This window comes from Pongo pygmaeus, chromosome 4, assembly GCF_028885625.2.
Source record: "Pongo pygmaeus isolate AG05252 chromosome 4, NHGRI_mPonPyg2-v2.0_pri, whole genome shotgun sequence".
In the NCBI taxonomy this organism is placed as follows: Eukaryota; Metazoa; Chordata; class Mammalia; order Primates; family Hominidae; genus Pongo; species Pongo pygmaeus.
This window is the reverse complement of record NC_072377.2, coordinates 87879511-87897397: the sequence shown is the minus strand read 5'-3', so window position 1 is coordinate 87897397 and position 17887 is coordinate 87879511. Positions and strand designations below refer to the sequence as shown.

General features: G+C 38.7%; 1 protein-coding gene across 5 annotated transcripts in view; it reads left to right on the top strand.

The window, feature by feature from the left end:
- The window catches only part of EDIL3 (EGF like repeats and discoidin domains 3), a 450915-nt gene that overhangs the window by 201276 nt on the left and 231752 nt on the right, over window positions 1-17887 (top strand). For all 5 annotated transcript variants that reach the window (XM_063664954.1, XM_063664955.1, XM_054489176.2 and 2 more), the window contains one exon: window positions 1749-1877. In XM_063664954.1, the coding sequence (XP_063521024.1) occupies window positions 1749-1877 (129 nt within the window). The remainder of the gene's footprint in view (window positions 1-1748; window positions 1878-17887) is intronic.

Sequence of the window (17887 nt, the reverse complement as noted above, 5' to 3'; positions counted from 1 at the left end):
TGTATTTTTTGTAGAAGTGGAGTTTCACCATGTTGCCCAGGCTTGTCTCAAACTCCTGGACTCAAGCAATCTGCCCGCCTCAGCCTCCCAAAGTGCTGGGATTACAGGCGTGCACCACCTTGTCCAGCCCTTGTTTTTACTAGTGGCTTTGACCCATGCAGGAGTCATTCTCTATAGCACTCTGTATTCAATACCCTTGCCCCAACCCAGTTGACTCAAGTTATTATTATTCATTTGTCCAGCTCTTCTACCTTGCTTCTTGTTTCAGCTGAATACACTCACTCCTTTTCTGAACGAATCCTCTAGGGCTCTCAAGATCACCTCTTCATAGATAGTCAGATACTTAGTTTAATTACCCTTGCTTTCCTTTTCTAATATGTACATCTTAACTTCCTCCTCAGTGGCTTTTCTTTTCCTTATAAATATGTTCTACTCTCTCCAGTTAAAATCAGTACAGACTAAATTAGAGAAAACTATAGTTTTTTGTATTTGTCTTTTTTCATCTCCCAGGGAGAGCTTTTCCTTCCTTCAACTTGACTCTTCCCTTCTTCACGATCTCAAGTCTGGATTCTGTCCTGAGTCAATTAACATCCTGCAGGAAGAATACTGTAAGATAGAATTAAAAGTGTAAAAGATTTTTGGGGGGAATGTCTGTGATGCACAAAGGGGAGAGAGAGCAAGAGTAGATAGGATGAGCCTACAGACCATGACATAGCCTGTCACTTTGAAGGGAGAAAAGGAAGGAGAGAACATTGCATAGAAAAAGTCTCAAACTGCTATGGTTTTAAGAAAAATCTCAGCCACACCATTGGGGCACCTCAGAGTACAGAATGTTCATTAGAGAAGTCCCAGGTCAGGCACGACTGGCCCAGCTAGCTCTATGCCCCTTTGGTATTTAGTTTTTGGCTGGGGAGCCTGGCCTTAAAATAAATGCTGCCACAGCAGATCCTGTGGTTCAGTAGCTGAATGTTGTCAGCTAACCACACTCCTGGCAGCTGGTTTTCTCCAAGAGAGCTCTGAGCAGCACCACACTTTCATTAGCAGCCACAGGTACTAAATAATCTGCTGTTACTTTCTCAAGTTTAAAAATGACCATCAGCCCCTCTTCTCTAAGTATGCAACTTTTGACAGACTGCTTGTTTTAGACTGGCAGAAAATGTGCTTCCCCAGAGGTATGCTCCACCATAAACTCATAGTCTATAAAAGCTTTGCAACCAGCTATCCAATTCACTTGGTTTATGTGGTTACAGCCATATGCTGCTTGTACCAGCAGGGGACAAAAATTGTGGAGTTGTGACTACAACTCCAGAAATTGCTATTCAATATTACTTTTTAAACACCCAGAAGGTATTCTACAATTCAGAAATTTTAATAATATCTAATTTGATGCTAATTTTTTTTTAGTGCTTTATATGTGACAGACACTGTTCTGGGTATTTTATGTGTATGAACTCTTTTAATCTGTATTATAACCTCTTAAGGCAAATTTTTTAGCATTGACATTTAATAGAAAAGGAAACAGGCACAGAGAAGGTAAGTAAATCTCTCAAGACTGCATGGCTGTGAAGTGGTAAAACCAAGATTCAAACCCAAGCCATTAGTCTCCAGAGCTCATACAACCAGTACATTTACTATGCCACTAATATCTAGAACACTTTTTTCTGTAAAATTATTAATTGCAAAATGTTGACCTAATGTCTACTTTTAAGCATATGCATCAAGCAGAAATATTTTTTTCTGTCTTTCAGGTCCCTGCATTCCTAATCCATGCCATAATGGAGGAACCTGTGAAATAAGTGAAGCATACCGAGGGGACACATTCATAGGCTATGTTTGTAAATGTCCCCGAGGATTTAATGGGATTCACTGTCAGCACAGTAAGTTATTCATAGTCATTGTACTTTTATTATTATTAATTACAAAGTATACAAGCCATCGTCATTCTTGTTTGTAGTAGAATCATAGAATCTTAGAGCATAAGAGAGCCCTGGCATTTGGCTAATGCTGCTTCTCTCCCATGGAATACACCATGTCCACAGTGGAGGACTCCTAGACTGTGTTTCAGTCCTCCCAGTGGCATGGGAGGCTGGTAGTCTTCTGGTCATCCCTTGTTATTATTGCCCCACTACCCTTGCCAAAAGTGCACTTTACATTAAACTGATATCTGTTTCTTTCATATTTGTCCTAAAGCCACATCCTCTAAGTTTTCCAAAAATTATTCTGGTGATTAGGTTCAGAGATGATACCCAGAAAAAAAAAACAAAAAACAAAAAACTGCCACCCTGCCCTTAAGCCAGTTTTCTCCTTCTTACATGTTGGCATTTTTAGTGTGAAAATCTTTGAAAGCTCAATAAGTATGCTACCTGCACTTCTTTTTTTAATCCCAATTCTTATTTATCTTGGAAGGTTAAAGAAAATAGATCCCACTAGTGATGATTTCTTCTTAGAAGGAGGGGTGAACATAAATGCCAAATGAATGGTGTGGTGCCTTAGCACTGTAGGTGTTCAGCAAGCAGAGGGGCCACAGCCAACTCTAAGCTGTCAGAGAGATTCTCACAGAGGTTGCCACATGAGCTGAGTCTTGAAGGAGGGACAGAATGTTGATCAGAGACAGGGGAATGACACATAGTAGGAAGAGTGGGGAAGGAATAGGAAAGCCATGATTACTGTATTGATGGGTAAGACAATGGTATTAAGAAAGGTAAGACAAAGCTGGATTTGTCAGCTAGAGCGATATATAAGCACCAGGAAAAAACAGAGTGCCTTCAGGCTCTGTGACTTTGGGAGCATCTTGTACTTTTCTGGAGACATGCCATGGCCAAAAGTTTGTAGAATTTCCATAGAAACCTGTTGTAGAAACCTGGGCATGTGTGCTTTGTACAACTGGCATCTAAACTGCTTGGAATTGTCCCTAAAAGCTCAGATCACCAACAAAGAAATGAAAAGCTATTGATTTTTCTCAGGTTGGGCCCAGAGGTGCCAAGGCTAGGTCTCCCTGATGGTAGCATCACTGCTCAGCCTTCACACATGGACACTTCAAAACAGCCCTGGAAAGATAAAGATAGGAGCCCAGAATCTCAGGAGCCTTGACGTTCACTTAATCCCATGAAGACAATGTTATTTACCCTTACTTACCCTGTGATGTGGCATCAGAGGCAGTGCCTAGAGGGAAACAGACTGGCCACCCCAAGTCTTTTCTCTCATAGCTTCATACTATATTCAAACAAGCTTATAAATACTATATTCAAACTATAGCTTCATACTGTATTCAAACAATATATAAAATATAGCTTCATACTATATTCAAACAAGCTTATAAATTAATACAATTTTGTTGAATTTCAAGACTTATTTCAAAGCACAAAGAAATCTTTCCCCTTAATACATCTGACCACCCCCACAACAAGATTTTAAATCCATGTTAGGAATTACAGTGGGAAGCCCAAGGCTGAGAGATTCAATTCAGAACTTGGATTTTGTTGTCTAAACCACCTGGTCCCTATTTTCTGCATTGCATTATTAGAAGCAACAGAGAACAGAGGAAAAAGGACTGGATTTGGAAGCAGAAACCTAGATTTGAGACCTGACCTTTACAGTTATTAAATAAGTGACCCTGAGCCAGTCATTTGATCTTTCTGTGATTTTAGATGTACAAATTGGAGAATTGAACTGGAAATAGATGGTCTTTGGTTCATATAAGCCATGAGTAGTATGAATAAATGGATAGCTTACTCACTGTACAAAGGTTAGCAAGCCTTCCTCTTTATAGATGAAATTGAAAAGGGTGATATATTGAGAAAGCAGCTATAGAAGTGCTAGGGGCCCTGGAAGCTTCTTCAGCTAGGAAAAACAGAAAAAGAGCTCTTTAAACTCTTGCAAGGATTGCTAGGTATCTGGGTTTGTTTTTCAAGGTGGTAATAGTTTTATGACCTAGATATTTAGAACCTTGCTACTCAAAATGTGCTCGTGCATCAGGATCTTCAGGAAATTTATTAGAAATGCAGATAAACAGGCATCACCTGAAATCAACTGAATCAGAATCTGTATTTTAAAATAATTCCCAGTTGGCTCTCATACACACTGAAATTTGAGAAATACTGCATAAAGCTTTGAGTAGCCAAAAGTGATAATTTCATAGCTTAGCAATTATCACGTTCAGTTACATAATAATAAATATAGGCAAAATATTTAAGGTTTGTGGAAATCAAAACTATACTGAAAATCAATAAAAATGAGAGTTGTACAAATATAGCATGAACATTTCACTTGGAAAAAGAAAATTAAACAATTTTTCAGACAGCTATATTGGGGGAACTTTTAAATTTTGTCCTATATGACAGAATGTTAACTAAATGTCTTTTGGAAAATAGCTAGATATTTAAAGAACTTTAAATTTCATGATACAGGACTGACAAATATATAGTTAATAGGTCTATTTTAACAACTATTTTATCAATATATGAAAAAATGGAAAAATTATTGCCAGCATCAGCATTATTACCTCCATATGCTTTTTAAAATGTTTTTGGGGTTTTATCATTAATAGACTTAATTTTTAGAGCAGCTTTCGGTTTACCAAAAAATCAAGCAGAAAGTACAGTCCCATATATCCCTCCTCCTACATAATTTCTCTTATTAACATATCTCATTGCCGTGATACAGTCGTTAAAGTTGATGAACCAATACTGTTACCTTATTACTAAAGTCCGTAGTTTAGAGTTCACTCTTTGTATTCTATAGGATTTGAAAAATGTATAATATCATGTATCTACTGTCACAGTATCATATAGAACAGATTCGCTAAACTAAAATTCCCTTGTACACCTATTTATCCTTTCCTACTTCCCTCAACCTTTGCCACGGATCTTTTTACTGTCTCTGCAGTTTTTCCTTTTCTGGAATGTCATGTAATTAAAATCACATAGTATGTAGCCTTTTAAGACTGATTTTTTTTTTCCACTTATCAATGTATTTAAGGTTCCTCTGTGTGTTTTTAGGACTTGATAGTTTATTTACTTTTACCTCTGAGTAATAATCCATTTTATGGATGTACCATAGTTTGTTTATAAATTCGGCATTTGAAGAATATCTTGGTTGCCTCTAGTTTTGGGCAATTATAAATAAAGCTGCTATAGATATTCATGGCAGGTTTTTGTGTGGACATAAGTTTTCAGCTCATTTGGGTAAATACCTAGTAGTGCAATTTCTAGATCTTACAGTAAAAGTACATTCAGTTTTATAAAAGAAGCTTCAAATGGTCTCCCACATGGCCGTTTTGTATCCTCAGCAGCAATGCATGAGAGTCCCTGTGTTCTACATCCTTATCAGCACTGGTTGTGTTTTGGATTTCAGCTATTAGATGTCCTTTTTATGGTAATGAAAGTAGCATGAGGTTTATAACTTTATAAGAATAATGATTAGTATTGGATTTGGTATAGAATTATCAAATTTTATATATATATATATTAGATGAATGTGAAACACACACATGCATGCGATCACACACAGGCACACACACACACACGTATATATACACATACACATACCTCTGTGTGTGTAAATTATAGAATGAATTGAGCACCAAAATTGTCTACAGGTCAAACTTTTGAAAAGCATTTTTAAGCAAGCAGTTTTGTGCTGACAGCTGCGTTTGGGACTGCCTAGAGTAATTGTATTTTATGTATTGCCTGGTAACAAATGTAATGCCATAGAGAAAGGTTATTTCTTCACTCCTAGAACTCCTTCCCATCTTCCCACAGAAGGCATTCTGTATGTTCTTCTCTACCTGTGCACGGCTCCACAGCCTTTGATTCCTTTTAAGAACACATTTTCTTCTTTCCTACTTTTCAAGAAAAGAGGGCTAATCTGGGAGCCCACTGAGCCTGGAAAGAAACAGGACAGTTTAGGAGAAGTGGCCAATGTTATCACATTAGCTCAAGATAAAAAGCTCCCTAATATATATTTTATATATATATGAAAATATATTTTTTTTTATATATATATATATTTACCACTGAGAAAGTTGGCCAGAAAAAAACAATCAAAAACTTCCCTCTTTGTATATTCTAACTAATTTAAATAGTTTGGTCTTAATTGTATATTAGTGATTAATGCAGTCACACATTTAACCAATATTTATTGGGGTCATGAATCACTTTTGTAACTTCCATATTTCACTTTTCTCAAAGTTAGTCAATGATATTTGCTGTTTTCATGATCATTCTTAATTGCATTAATCACATATTTGGCAATTACATGCTTTGTCTTCTATGTTACACTTGTTAAACATGTAGATTACTGGCCCCACTTCAGCCCTGTTGAATCAGAATTTTTGGTTGGTAGCCTGAATTTAGTTAAAAACATCCATAGGATCCTTCAGTACACCAAACTTGAGGATTACTGACTTAAGGAATGACCACTACCTTCAATCTCCAAATGATACTGGAGGAACCATGCTGTGAGGGGAGGAATTCTGGTTGGACCCGAGTTTCTGATACAACTCTATCTTGGTGAGTTGATGAAGCGTCATTCGGCATTTAATAGATCTGTGCCTAAGGTTTCTCATCCAGTAATTCAGTTCACTTCAACAAGCACTGACTGAGAACTTCACACTGTTGAGTGTGGAAATAACACTTCTTTAAAAACTGTGATTAACAATCCTTTGTCCTGCTTCCCTAAACAGATGTGTGTTAAGATCAGATGAGGCGTTTCAGGACATACTTTACAAACTTTAAAAAGTTAGGTATGCCTAATGGACTAATACTTTAAAATATAATGGGGATTCCTACAGGTCTTTATTTTTTTCCCTTCCTTTAAAAACAATTATAATTTTTTTAGGAAACATTTTGTGTAGTAAGGCAGGGGGAGGCTAAGGCTCACTATGTAGCTCCATACTTTTCTAGAATTCCTCTTATCATTAATTCTTACTTTAAGTTACTCTTTATAATTTTAACTTGATGGCTTCTTTTAGCTTTTTGTTGTGTTGGATTGTTATTAATGTCAGTGGGGATGGCACAAGGTTTGAGAGGCCAGAGAAGAGACCCAGAACCAGGCAATGAGACATGGGGTTTATTGAAGTGGAGGTTACATACAGTGTGGTCCAGTAGCAGCGGGCTGGACAGAACTGCCACCGCCTACAGAAAGCATGCAGTTTAAATAGCATTTTCACTTAACACCCTCCACCTGGCAATCTCCACCTAGCTTAAGATGTTATTGCTATCAGGTGCATTTACCATACACCTCAGCTCAGAATCTGCTTGAATGGCCCTAACATTTTTATCATATCATTATTCCATGATTTCCCCGGGGCCAGGTATGCAGAGGAGCATTGCTGCCAGATGTGGCAGCAGCACTGACAACTACAACAAAAAACAAATAACAATCACTCTGCAAAGATAGTTCTTCCAAGCACTTGGGAGTTGATCCTGGACATGCCATGGCAGGCCCGTGGTGGAGAGCAGCAGCTCTCCATAGGCCCAACAGTCCGTCTTGTTCTAGAGAGAGGCCACAGTCTGCGCCCAGTCAGTGAAGAGGTTCGCTGCCTACCATCTAACCAGATGACACCCAAGCACCTGACCAAAACGCCTGAACCTTGGACGCTCTCTGCATCAACCATTCATCCTCCATTTGCCTAGTGGGACAACAAGGTGGGGGCTGCAGCCTGCAGGCTGGAAAAAGACTTAGAAACCAGCATATCATTAATGCAATGGGAGATAGGTACCCCCTCCATTCCATAACCATCTATTGCTGTTATAGGCCCTTTGAACTGATGAATGTTACCATATATGAGAGTGTATTCCACTCTAGTATCCACTAGGGCAAGCCCAGCCTATTCTTATGTGTCCGATGTATAGTTAGTTCTACATATGGCCTCTGTCCTCAGACACCCTGGCCACCATTGCTCCCATCAGAATTTTGAAGCCTTGGCCTTCATCCAAGTCTAAAAGTGCCTGCCCTTGCCATCTCTCTGCAAGAGAGGCAGTGGACTGAGCTTGAGGCTCTTTAATGAAACTTTGTTCTGGCTTGAGCTTCTGCCATAGCCCGACCGAGACAGCATCAGGTTGTCTCCACCTTCACAGTAAGCATTCCTGCTAGCATGCCATGCCATGTCTTCAGCAGGCCACCCTGATGGGCCCCTCATCTGTCTCCTTTCCTTTGGCTCCTTTGTCTTTCATCCCAGCAGTGCACCACCATCCCCTCACAACCCCATGCGCAGACGAGTGCACCATACCTTTGGTTTGGCAGGGACTCTTAGATGGCATCTTTCATGCCAGCAAGAAAAGCTCATTGCTGGGACCTTGGCAATGCTCAGCATAGATAGCATGCTTCACTCCTAATTCCCGGAAGAGCGCCCTGCAATCCCTCCATAGTCTGTCATCACAAAGGCCACGTGGGGACATCTCCCTCACTTGGCCTGGCTATCTTGCAGCGACACTCACCCAGCTGAGGAGGGGGATGACCCCATCTCCATTACTGGTACCACAGAGGTGCTGCTTCAAGGCCGGGTGGTTTGTGATGGATGCCATTTTGCCATTTTACTCATCTCAAGTCTGGAGAGTATAATAGCCTCTGCCTCCATGTTCCACAGATGGAGAAGCCACCCCATGATTGACTCTCTACCCTTCTGTCCTAACCTGTTTTTAGCTCTACTAATTCTACAGTGGGGTCGTCCCATATTTTTTTTTGTTTTTTTGTTTCCACAGATGGAGAAGCCACCCCATGATTGACTCTCTACCCTTCTGTCCTGTTTGTAGCTCCACCAATTCTACAGTGGGGTCGTCCCATATTGTGGTGTGCTGCTGTCTTCCAGGGGGCGGGAGAGGGGGGCAGTCGTGTGGGTCTGCTTCCAGTGGGTGCAGGGGTGTTGATGACTCTTCATACAGGCTACCTGACAAGCCAGGGTCTCCATTTTGTCTGGCACCTCTTTGTAGTCACAGCACGTCCTGCAACTGGCAGACCCTCACTTGCACCGTGAGCTCAGCCTCCGTGGCTGCTTGGAGCAGGGTCAGAAGCCGCCTGCCAACTGTAGCTCCCACAGCTCAGGCATCTGACCCTCACTCAGTCAGATCCACCCCCTGCAACAACTCTTCCAGACCATTCAGTGTTTTCAAGGCACCTCCATACTTATGCACTGGGCCCCATCCATCAAGTATAACAGCTACCAGGCCCCACATAGACATGCATGGCCAGCCTAGGATTTATCTCACAGATTTCTCCTTCTCAGATCCTATCTTCTGGGCACTCATGGAGTTTTCTCTTACCTCCTGTTGTCATGCTGGACCTCTGTTTACTTCAGTAGGGGTGGCACTAGGTTTGAGGGCTGAAGAGCAGACCCAGAGCCAGCAAAGGAGACAGGGTTTATCAAGCGGAAATTACATACAGAGCTGCCCAGTGGCAGCAGGCTGGACAGGAGCGCCACCACTGCCTGCAGAAAGCATGCAGTTAATATAGCGTTTTCCACTTAATGCCCTCCACCTGGCAACCCCTACTTAGCTTGTCGTTGTTGTTGGGTGCATGTGCCATGCAGAGTCATTCTCAGGGTATGCTTAAGTTATTACTCTCAGGTGTATCTACCATACACCTGGTGTACAGTACTGGTGGTCGTACAGTATACTTTTCCACTAGAAAACCAATATTCCCTAATAAAGAATTCACCTCATTCTTTCCTCTTTTTCTTTTATTTTTATTTTTGTTGTTGTTGTTTTGTTTTTTTGAGACAAGGTCTCACTCTGTCACCCAGTCTGGAGTGCAGTGGTGTGCAATCCTGGCTCACTGCAACCTCCATCTCCTGGGCTCAAATGATCTTCCCACCTCAGCCTCCCAAGTAGCTGGGACCATAGGCGTGCCACCACGCTGAGCTAATTTTTGTATTTTTTATATAGTCAGAGTTTCGTCATGTTGCTCAGGCTGGTCTTGAGCTCCTGGGCTCAAGCAATCCCCCCACCTTGGCCTCCCAACGTGCTGGGATTACAGGTATGAATGACCATGCCAGGCCAAGAATTCACTTCAAAAACTGCGTAAATTTTTACCTGAAGTTATCACTGACACTTGCAAACTATACAAAAATATTGGTGAAATAAAGACCTCCAAAGAAACTTCCAAAATAGACTTGTCTCCAACCCTAGAAGATTTTCAGACTAGAATCGAGAAATTTTCCTGCTTTCCAATGGCTTTGCCGGTCAGTGTGAGACACCTTAACTCTGTAAACTAAAGGATCTCAGACTTGCTGTGCATATGAATCATATGGGGTCCATATAAGTATACAGATTCCTCTTGCCAATCCATAGAGATTTGAATTTAATAGTTTTGGAGCCATGTCTGATTATTTAATAAGGACCCCAGTGAAAGTGATGCAAATGGATCTAGAACTCTGGTTTTCAATCTTGGCTACACATTAGAGTCACCTGGGGCATTATAAAAAATACCAATGCCTGGCTCTCACCCTAGAGATTCTGACTTAATTTATCTGGAGTATGGTATAAGCATTAGGAGTTTAAATACCTCCCCAGATAATTCTAATGTACAACTAAGACTGAAAATCAGTGTTCTAGAACCATATGTGAAGGGTTACAATGCCTTCAAGAAACTAAGCACAGAAATAGTCAAAGAGAAACCAAGCTTGGGATAGGTTATTATAATCCCACACTGATTGTGTAATCTCACAACCTTATTGAATTCAAACTTTGTTTACGATAGTGGAAATTGTCTTATAGCAAGAACCCCAAAATGATTAAAAGAATCAGGGCAGAAAAATATATTAGCTTACTTCTCTTAAAATCTGAACCTCACTTAATCAGATCCACCCCCTGCAACAACTTTTAGCCCATAACCTATCTATAATAGCCAGAGTTCCAAGGCATTTTTATTTTCTTGTTTTTCTCCTTTGGCTGGAAACCAACAAAGACCATTGTCATGGCAGACATATATAATAGCTATTTGCACAAAGGCACTACTCCAATATAGACAGAAAGTTTGTGATTTTTGTGATACTCAGATATGTATAAAATCCAAAATATTTGAAAATTGCTACTTTAGATTAACAGTAAAACATTTTTTCTTTTCTGTTCTTTTTTTTAAATATGATTGCCAGAAAAACAATAATCTCTGAACAAAAATATGTTAGACACATTTTGCCAGAAGATTATACTCATGAAAGTAGTGTATTTATATTAATAGGCCTGAACTTCTAGAACTGATTTAGCCAGGCTCGGTGGCTCACAGCTGTAATCCCAGCACTTTGGGAGGCTGAGGCAGACAGGTCACCTGAGGTCAGGAGTTCGAGACCAGACTGGCCAATGTGGTGAAGCTCCGTCTCTCCTCAAAATACAAAAATTAACCAGCCATGGTAGTGGGCACCTGTAATCCCAGCTACTCTGGAGGCTGAGGCAGGAGAATCGCTTGAACCCGGGAGGTGGAGGTTGCAGTGAGCCAAGATCACACCACTGTGCTCCAGCCCAGGCAACAAAACAAGACTCTGTCTCTAAATTAATTAATTAATTAATTAATTAAAATAAAATAGAACCGATTCATAATTTTATAGAGATTGTTCCCAGGAATAGAAATAGTATTACAAATGCAGTTTTTAAAAAATTGCATGTAATTCAAATTTCCTAGGCCTTTTAGCTAAAGGTGACACTGATTTCTAAATTACTGTTGCTCTTAGTTATCATCTTCCAAGTAAGTTGCTTAGGTAGGATTTCATTCTCCCCTAAAGTCTTCCCCAGCCATGTCAGGAAATAACTTATTTATTTATCCATTTGATAAATATTTAATGAGAACTTACTTACTATTTTTCAGAATACCACTGCTGTTGTTCTGACCTTGAACATAGTGATAAGGGAAGACTACTCTGTTCTCTGCTAATGGTCACCTAGCCAACTGAAACTGCACATGGTCTAAGGTCAAGGTCAAGCCTAGCCGTTTTAATGGCATTGGGTCTTACTATGTTGTTGGGAGTTGGAAAGACATGTGTCTTTTCCCAGAACCTCACAAATCTTTTTGTGAACACAGTTGCTCGGCGTTTCTTCCTTAACTTCTCTTTCATTCAGGGTTCAGATATCTCAGGTTGTTTGGAGACAGATGCTATGGCCACACCTCTCTTATTCTCATCTCTACTGTCTTTCCCAATAAACCATTTCACAGTATCATTTCTCCTGTAAGGGCAGCTATAAACAAGAGATTTTCATGAGGATCTGAAGCTCACTTGTACAACAAATATATTATTAACTCCCTACTCGTGCCAAGCACTAATCTGGATAGTGGAATATAGTACTGACCCAAAATAACCAAGTCTCTGCTGTCATAGAACTTCATTAATGGAGAAAAGGATAATGAAAATGTGACACAGGCATTACCGTACAGTCCAGCAATTACACTCTTGGGCATTTATCCCAGATAAGTAAAAAGATAAAGTTCACACAAATACCTGTACCTGGATACTCATAGCAGCTTTATTTGTAATGGCTGAAATCTAGAATTGCACAGATGTTCTTCAACAGGAGAATGGTTAAACAAACTGTGGTACATACATACCATGGAATTGCTACTCAGCAATGCAAAGGAAGGACCTATTGATACATACAACAACTTAGATAAATCTCCAGGAAATTAAGCGGAGTGAAAAAAAAAAAAAGCCAATCCCAAGAGAATACATACTAGATGATCCATTTAATTACATTTTTGAAATGACAAAGTTTTAGAAATAGAGGATAGATTAGTGGTTTCCAGATGTTAGGGACAGAGGGAGGTGAGTGTGGTTATAAAAGGGCAACATGAGGTGTCCTTGTGTTTGAACCATTTCGTATATTGACTGTGATGACACATGCAGAAACCTACATATGTGATAAAATCCTATAGAGCCTAATTACATACACATATCAATACAAGTAAAACTGGAGAAATCTGAATAAGATTGAACTATCATAGTAATGTCAATATTTTGTTTCTGTTTTTACACTGTAGTTTGTAAAATGTTAACCATTGAGGATAACTGATTAAAGTATATATGGTATTTCTTTGTATTATAGTTTTTCAAATGGATATGAATCTATAATTATCTCAACTAAAATTTCAATCAGAAATAACAGCACCACAATGCATAATAACAAGTTTCGTTATGTTTTGTAAGAATGGAGATGATGGAACAAAGGGGTGTGAGTGCTGTTTTAGAGCTTGGCCAAAGAAGCTTGCTCCTACCAAGTAACAAGCAGAGATGTGAATGAAGTTAGGGGGTTAATCATGTGAACTACAAGGATTAGCAAGTATTGAATCCTAAGATGGGTATGTGTCTGGAGCATGGTGAGTGATTAAGAGAGTGGGCAGAAAGAGGACCTGAGCAATAGTCAAGGACTTGTAAGCCATAGAGAGGACTTTTAGTTTTATTGTATTTGTGTAATTGTAATTGTGGAAGCACACTTTTGGAAGGTGGACAGCAAGGGAGTAAATGAACTAATTTCTATTTGGAGAATGATTCTGGCAGATGGTAAAGAATAGGTTCAGGTGGGGATAAGAGTGGAACCTTGCAACCACCTGGGAGGTGATGGTGGCTTGGACCAAGGTAGTAATGAACACGTGGGAGGAGTTAAACAATGTTCATATTTGAAAAATAGTTTGAAGTCAATTACGACCAGCATCATAAATATTTATGGGATATTTTTGTTAATTAGTTTCAGTAGCATTATAATTATTTCTCTTCTTACCTCCCTTTTTACTATAGATGTGGGCAGTGTAATATACTGTTCTTATAATTTCAAGTATGCATTGTAATTGCCACTTTTTCTATCTTTCAATAGCATCATTAAGATAGAATCTAGAAATTTAAAGAGAAATAATATGTATGTTCATACATATATAGGTATGTACAGATACAAGGAATGTCTTAAATATATCCGATGCTATTTAGGATGTTGAATTTTTAATTTTTGATATTTTTAAAAGACCCATAAAATTGGTTGTCTTTAGATAATTGTGTGTTATGTGTCATGATAGTGTAATGCAGTATATTTTAAAGAAAACACAACAGAAGTATGTAAATCAAGACTAATAATTACATGCTAAAATACAACAATGATTTTAAAAAATAGAACATCATTTACATTTGAATAGGAAATCTGGAAATCACAGTTGCATAGAGTGGATATTTACTAATGTCAGCCTTTAGAATGATTGATTTTGCTCTCAACGTTTTAATTTATTTTGCAATTATGCCATAGCCTAAAAGTTTAGAGAAATTTAAGGCAATGCATCGTTTGGAAATAAGCAGACTTAGATATTCAGGAGATTTTAATCATTTTATATGATATATCTTAAATTGAAATATTTCCAGATGAGAATTATTCTGTCCTTGATCTGAAAATGCTTTTTTGGTTTGTAAGTAAAGGAATTGTTTCTGACTTTTTCTAAATAAAATGAGTGCAGTTTATTTGGATAATGACAGCATGGTTGTTGAAAGAGCTGAGAATTTAAATGTAGAAAATACTTAAACTTCCCTTCCTTCTGTACTCTTAACAAGTCATATCAACTTTAAGTAACGATAATAACAGGTCTTGGTTTCCTTGGTTTTAGAATAGAAATAACTGGGCCACTTGCCTACTCTCAGGTCCCACTTGGTGATGCCCTGTCAATTTAGTATATGTGATAGTGTTTTGTACAATTAAATGTTCTGTATGCTGATAAACTATCATTCTTGGTATTATTGGTTTTCAGAATACTTATTCTTTCATCATAGTAAAAGAAATCGGTACTAAAATAAAACAGAAATAGATACTGATTTTATCTGTGCTAAATTAGGCAGTAGAGAGGATTGAAACACCAGGTGCCTCAATTTAAAAAGTAACATCTTATAATTGAGAGTGTACACCTTCTCAGTATGTGAGGTGAGAGGCAGGGAGAGAAGGAGGAAAAGAAGGGGAGAGAGGGGAGAGGCATGGGAGTCTGAGGAAAGGAAGGGGCAAACTCATGAATGCTGTTGTTCTGGTTCTGCACTTTCCAATCAAACTCCTTAGAAGAGTTATCTATACTCAATGCCTCCTGCGTGCTCTGAGATTAGTTTAAGAACACATTCAGATTTTAATCACCTCTTACCACCTTCACTTCTTCCCTAAGGCAGCATTATGCACTATGACGTGCTCCTAATGATTTTGCAGACTCTACAGTTGCTCCTAATTTATTCTCAAAACAACATCCAGACTGATACCTTCATATATACGTAGTATTAAGTCATTTCTGTGTTTAAAATCTCCCATGGTTTCATAGTGCACTTCAATCAGAATCTAAAGTCTTTATAGTGACCAAAAATAACCTGACACTCCCCGTTCCTGTTCGTCTCTCTTGATCTTATATCCAACTATACTCTACCTTGCTGATTCTACTTTGGCCACACAGTTCTCTGCTGACCTCAGACGTGCCAGTCCAGCTTCCAGTCTGGGGCCTTTGCATTGTGATCGTTTACCTGGCCTCCTTTTTGCTAGATAACCATGATTCTTGCTCCCTTTCCTTTTCTTCTTAGAGCTTAACTCAAGAATTTTCCAGAGTGGCCTCCTCCAACTAACCCAAAGACAACAGCATTCTTTAACATCTTCCTCCACCATCTCTTTACTGTTCCTCTCTTTTACTCATCTTTATTTTCTTAGCACTCATCACCATCTGCCACATTTTATATTTATTTTTTAATATTTTTCTTCTCTTTAGAAAGTAAGCATCTTTTCTAGAGCAAGGACTTGATTTGTTTACATTTTGCTGTAATTTGCTGTGCCTATAAAGTACCTAGCTCATCATAGGTGCTTGATAAATATTTGTTAAGTAAACAAATGAATGAATCAGCCTTATTGTGTTAAACAATGAATCATTTAATGTATTGTCTAATAGCAGTCTATCTCCCATGATATTGGGCTTTGAAAAAGACCAAACAAATAACCAAACAAAAACTCTTAAATAGTATGTGTCTTTAAGAGCTTATAAAATTAATGTGAAGAAAAATAATACTTCCTCTAACAAGAGGCTCATGGCCAAATAAGTTGAGGAACACGGTACATTATCTCCTCCTTTTGGAGACTGTCAGATTGTCAGTGTTTATTAGATTTTTGGTGAATATGAGGAGCCATGTAGTATATAAAGATTGCTAAACAAATAATTGTTAGATAATTTTTAAAACTTTTTAAGATTGTTTAAATCAATTACTTGGAAGAGAGAGGAGTGACAGTGGCATGGAAATTTCAAAATGGAGAGTTTAGTATGCAAAGGAGAGAGGGCAGATGGAAACAAAATGAGGCAGAAGCAAGAAAAGATGAGTTATTGTTAAATGATTGATAAATATGTAGGAGGCAAGGGTGGGTGGAATTGACGGTTAATGCAGGGTTCTGTTGCATTTGCACATATACATGTTTCAATACAAATATGCAGTAGGAGGAACAGCCACCCACGCATAACTGTCTACAAGCACTTATTCAGCACTTAGAATTGTCCCCAGAAATAGTGATTATGTTAATGTTACCTTGCATGTGGTGCCATCCTTTGTCTAAAAGATGAAGGAGCCATGAACAGTGCTTTCCATCAACATTATCGAGAGAGCCATTTGCCTCTCTTGCTGCTGGAGGTTTTGTCATTATTTGTTGTTTGCAGTGAGCACACTGTTTTTGTTGGAGTCACTTTGCTTCTCATACCTTTAGTCCATTGTCAGCTACTATTTCCCAGTTGTGTATGCCTTCATGCTACATTCTCACAGCCTAGGCAGTGAATCCTTCAAGAGCAATGTTGGAAGGCAGGAGCTAGCAGCACTTAGAAGAGGAATGCAGCACAAGAGTTGCCGTTGTGAGAAGTGATGCCTTGAGAAACGGTAGTCACAAGTAAAAGGTAAAACACAGGTAGAAGATGGTTTTGTCGTAGATGAGATGGCTCTAAATATGTGACCTTTCCTGAACTGTGTCAGGTGTATAGTTGCTTTTCTTATAGAACTCTAAACATCATCTGGTAAAAGAAAGGAATATGGGAACAATTCAATGTGAGGATCTTGCATTTGTCTGGACATGTACATATTAGATTATAAAGTTCCTGAGGACCAGAGTCTAGCTGTATGCTTTTTTTACATTTTAATAACAAGAAGCACAGTTAGGGACACCAGCTTCACAATCTGAACCTACTCTCTTGCCAAAAATCTGACCCTAATCTAACTCCCTTAATTTATTTTCATATCCCCCTTTACATATAAATGGTTCTCTAAAGTTAGCCACTTGCCATCCGTCCTTCAAGATCCTTAATTTCCCATTGTCCTGCCCTTGCTGATTTGCTTTCTGTGCCTGGAAAGCCCTTGCCCTTATCACTCATCTATAATGCCAGGCCCAGATCCTCCAAAAACGCTCCTAGGATTCCTACTTCCTCAGGCAGGAAAGTCCCCCTGCTTTCAACCTTGTAAGACACTTACTTCTTCATTCTTTCTCCCTTGTTTTGTATTTATTTATATATTTTTCATCACTCCAGGCAGCTTAAAGATAATTTCTGCCTGAGTCATCTATGATTCCTGATCAAAACCTAGAATTGTGATTTGCACGTAGCAGGTACTCAAAATATATTGGGTAAATGAATTTATAAATGAGTGAGTGATAAGAGCACAGTAAACGCTTGTTTATGGTTTGACTACCAAAGCAGAACGCTAGAGAATACCACGGTGAATTGCAACGGAGATCATTGCAATTATCTTGTCTTTTGAACTCGACCAGTTGGGGTTATTTACCACTATTTGGTAGGGTTATATGACTATTTTACGTATGGATATTTCTCTTATATCTTTTAAGGGTGTCTGTCACATGGTAGCTGTACTATAAATATTTATTGAATGAATTAGTGCTAGCATATTTTACCAGTATATTTTTAAATATATTTTATTTAAATTCAA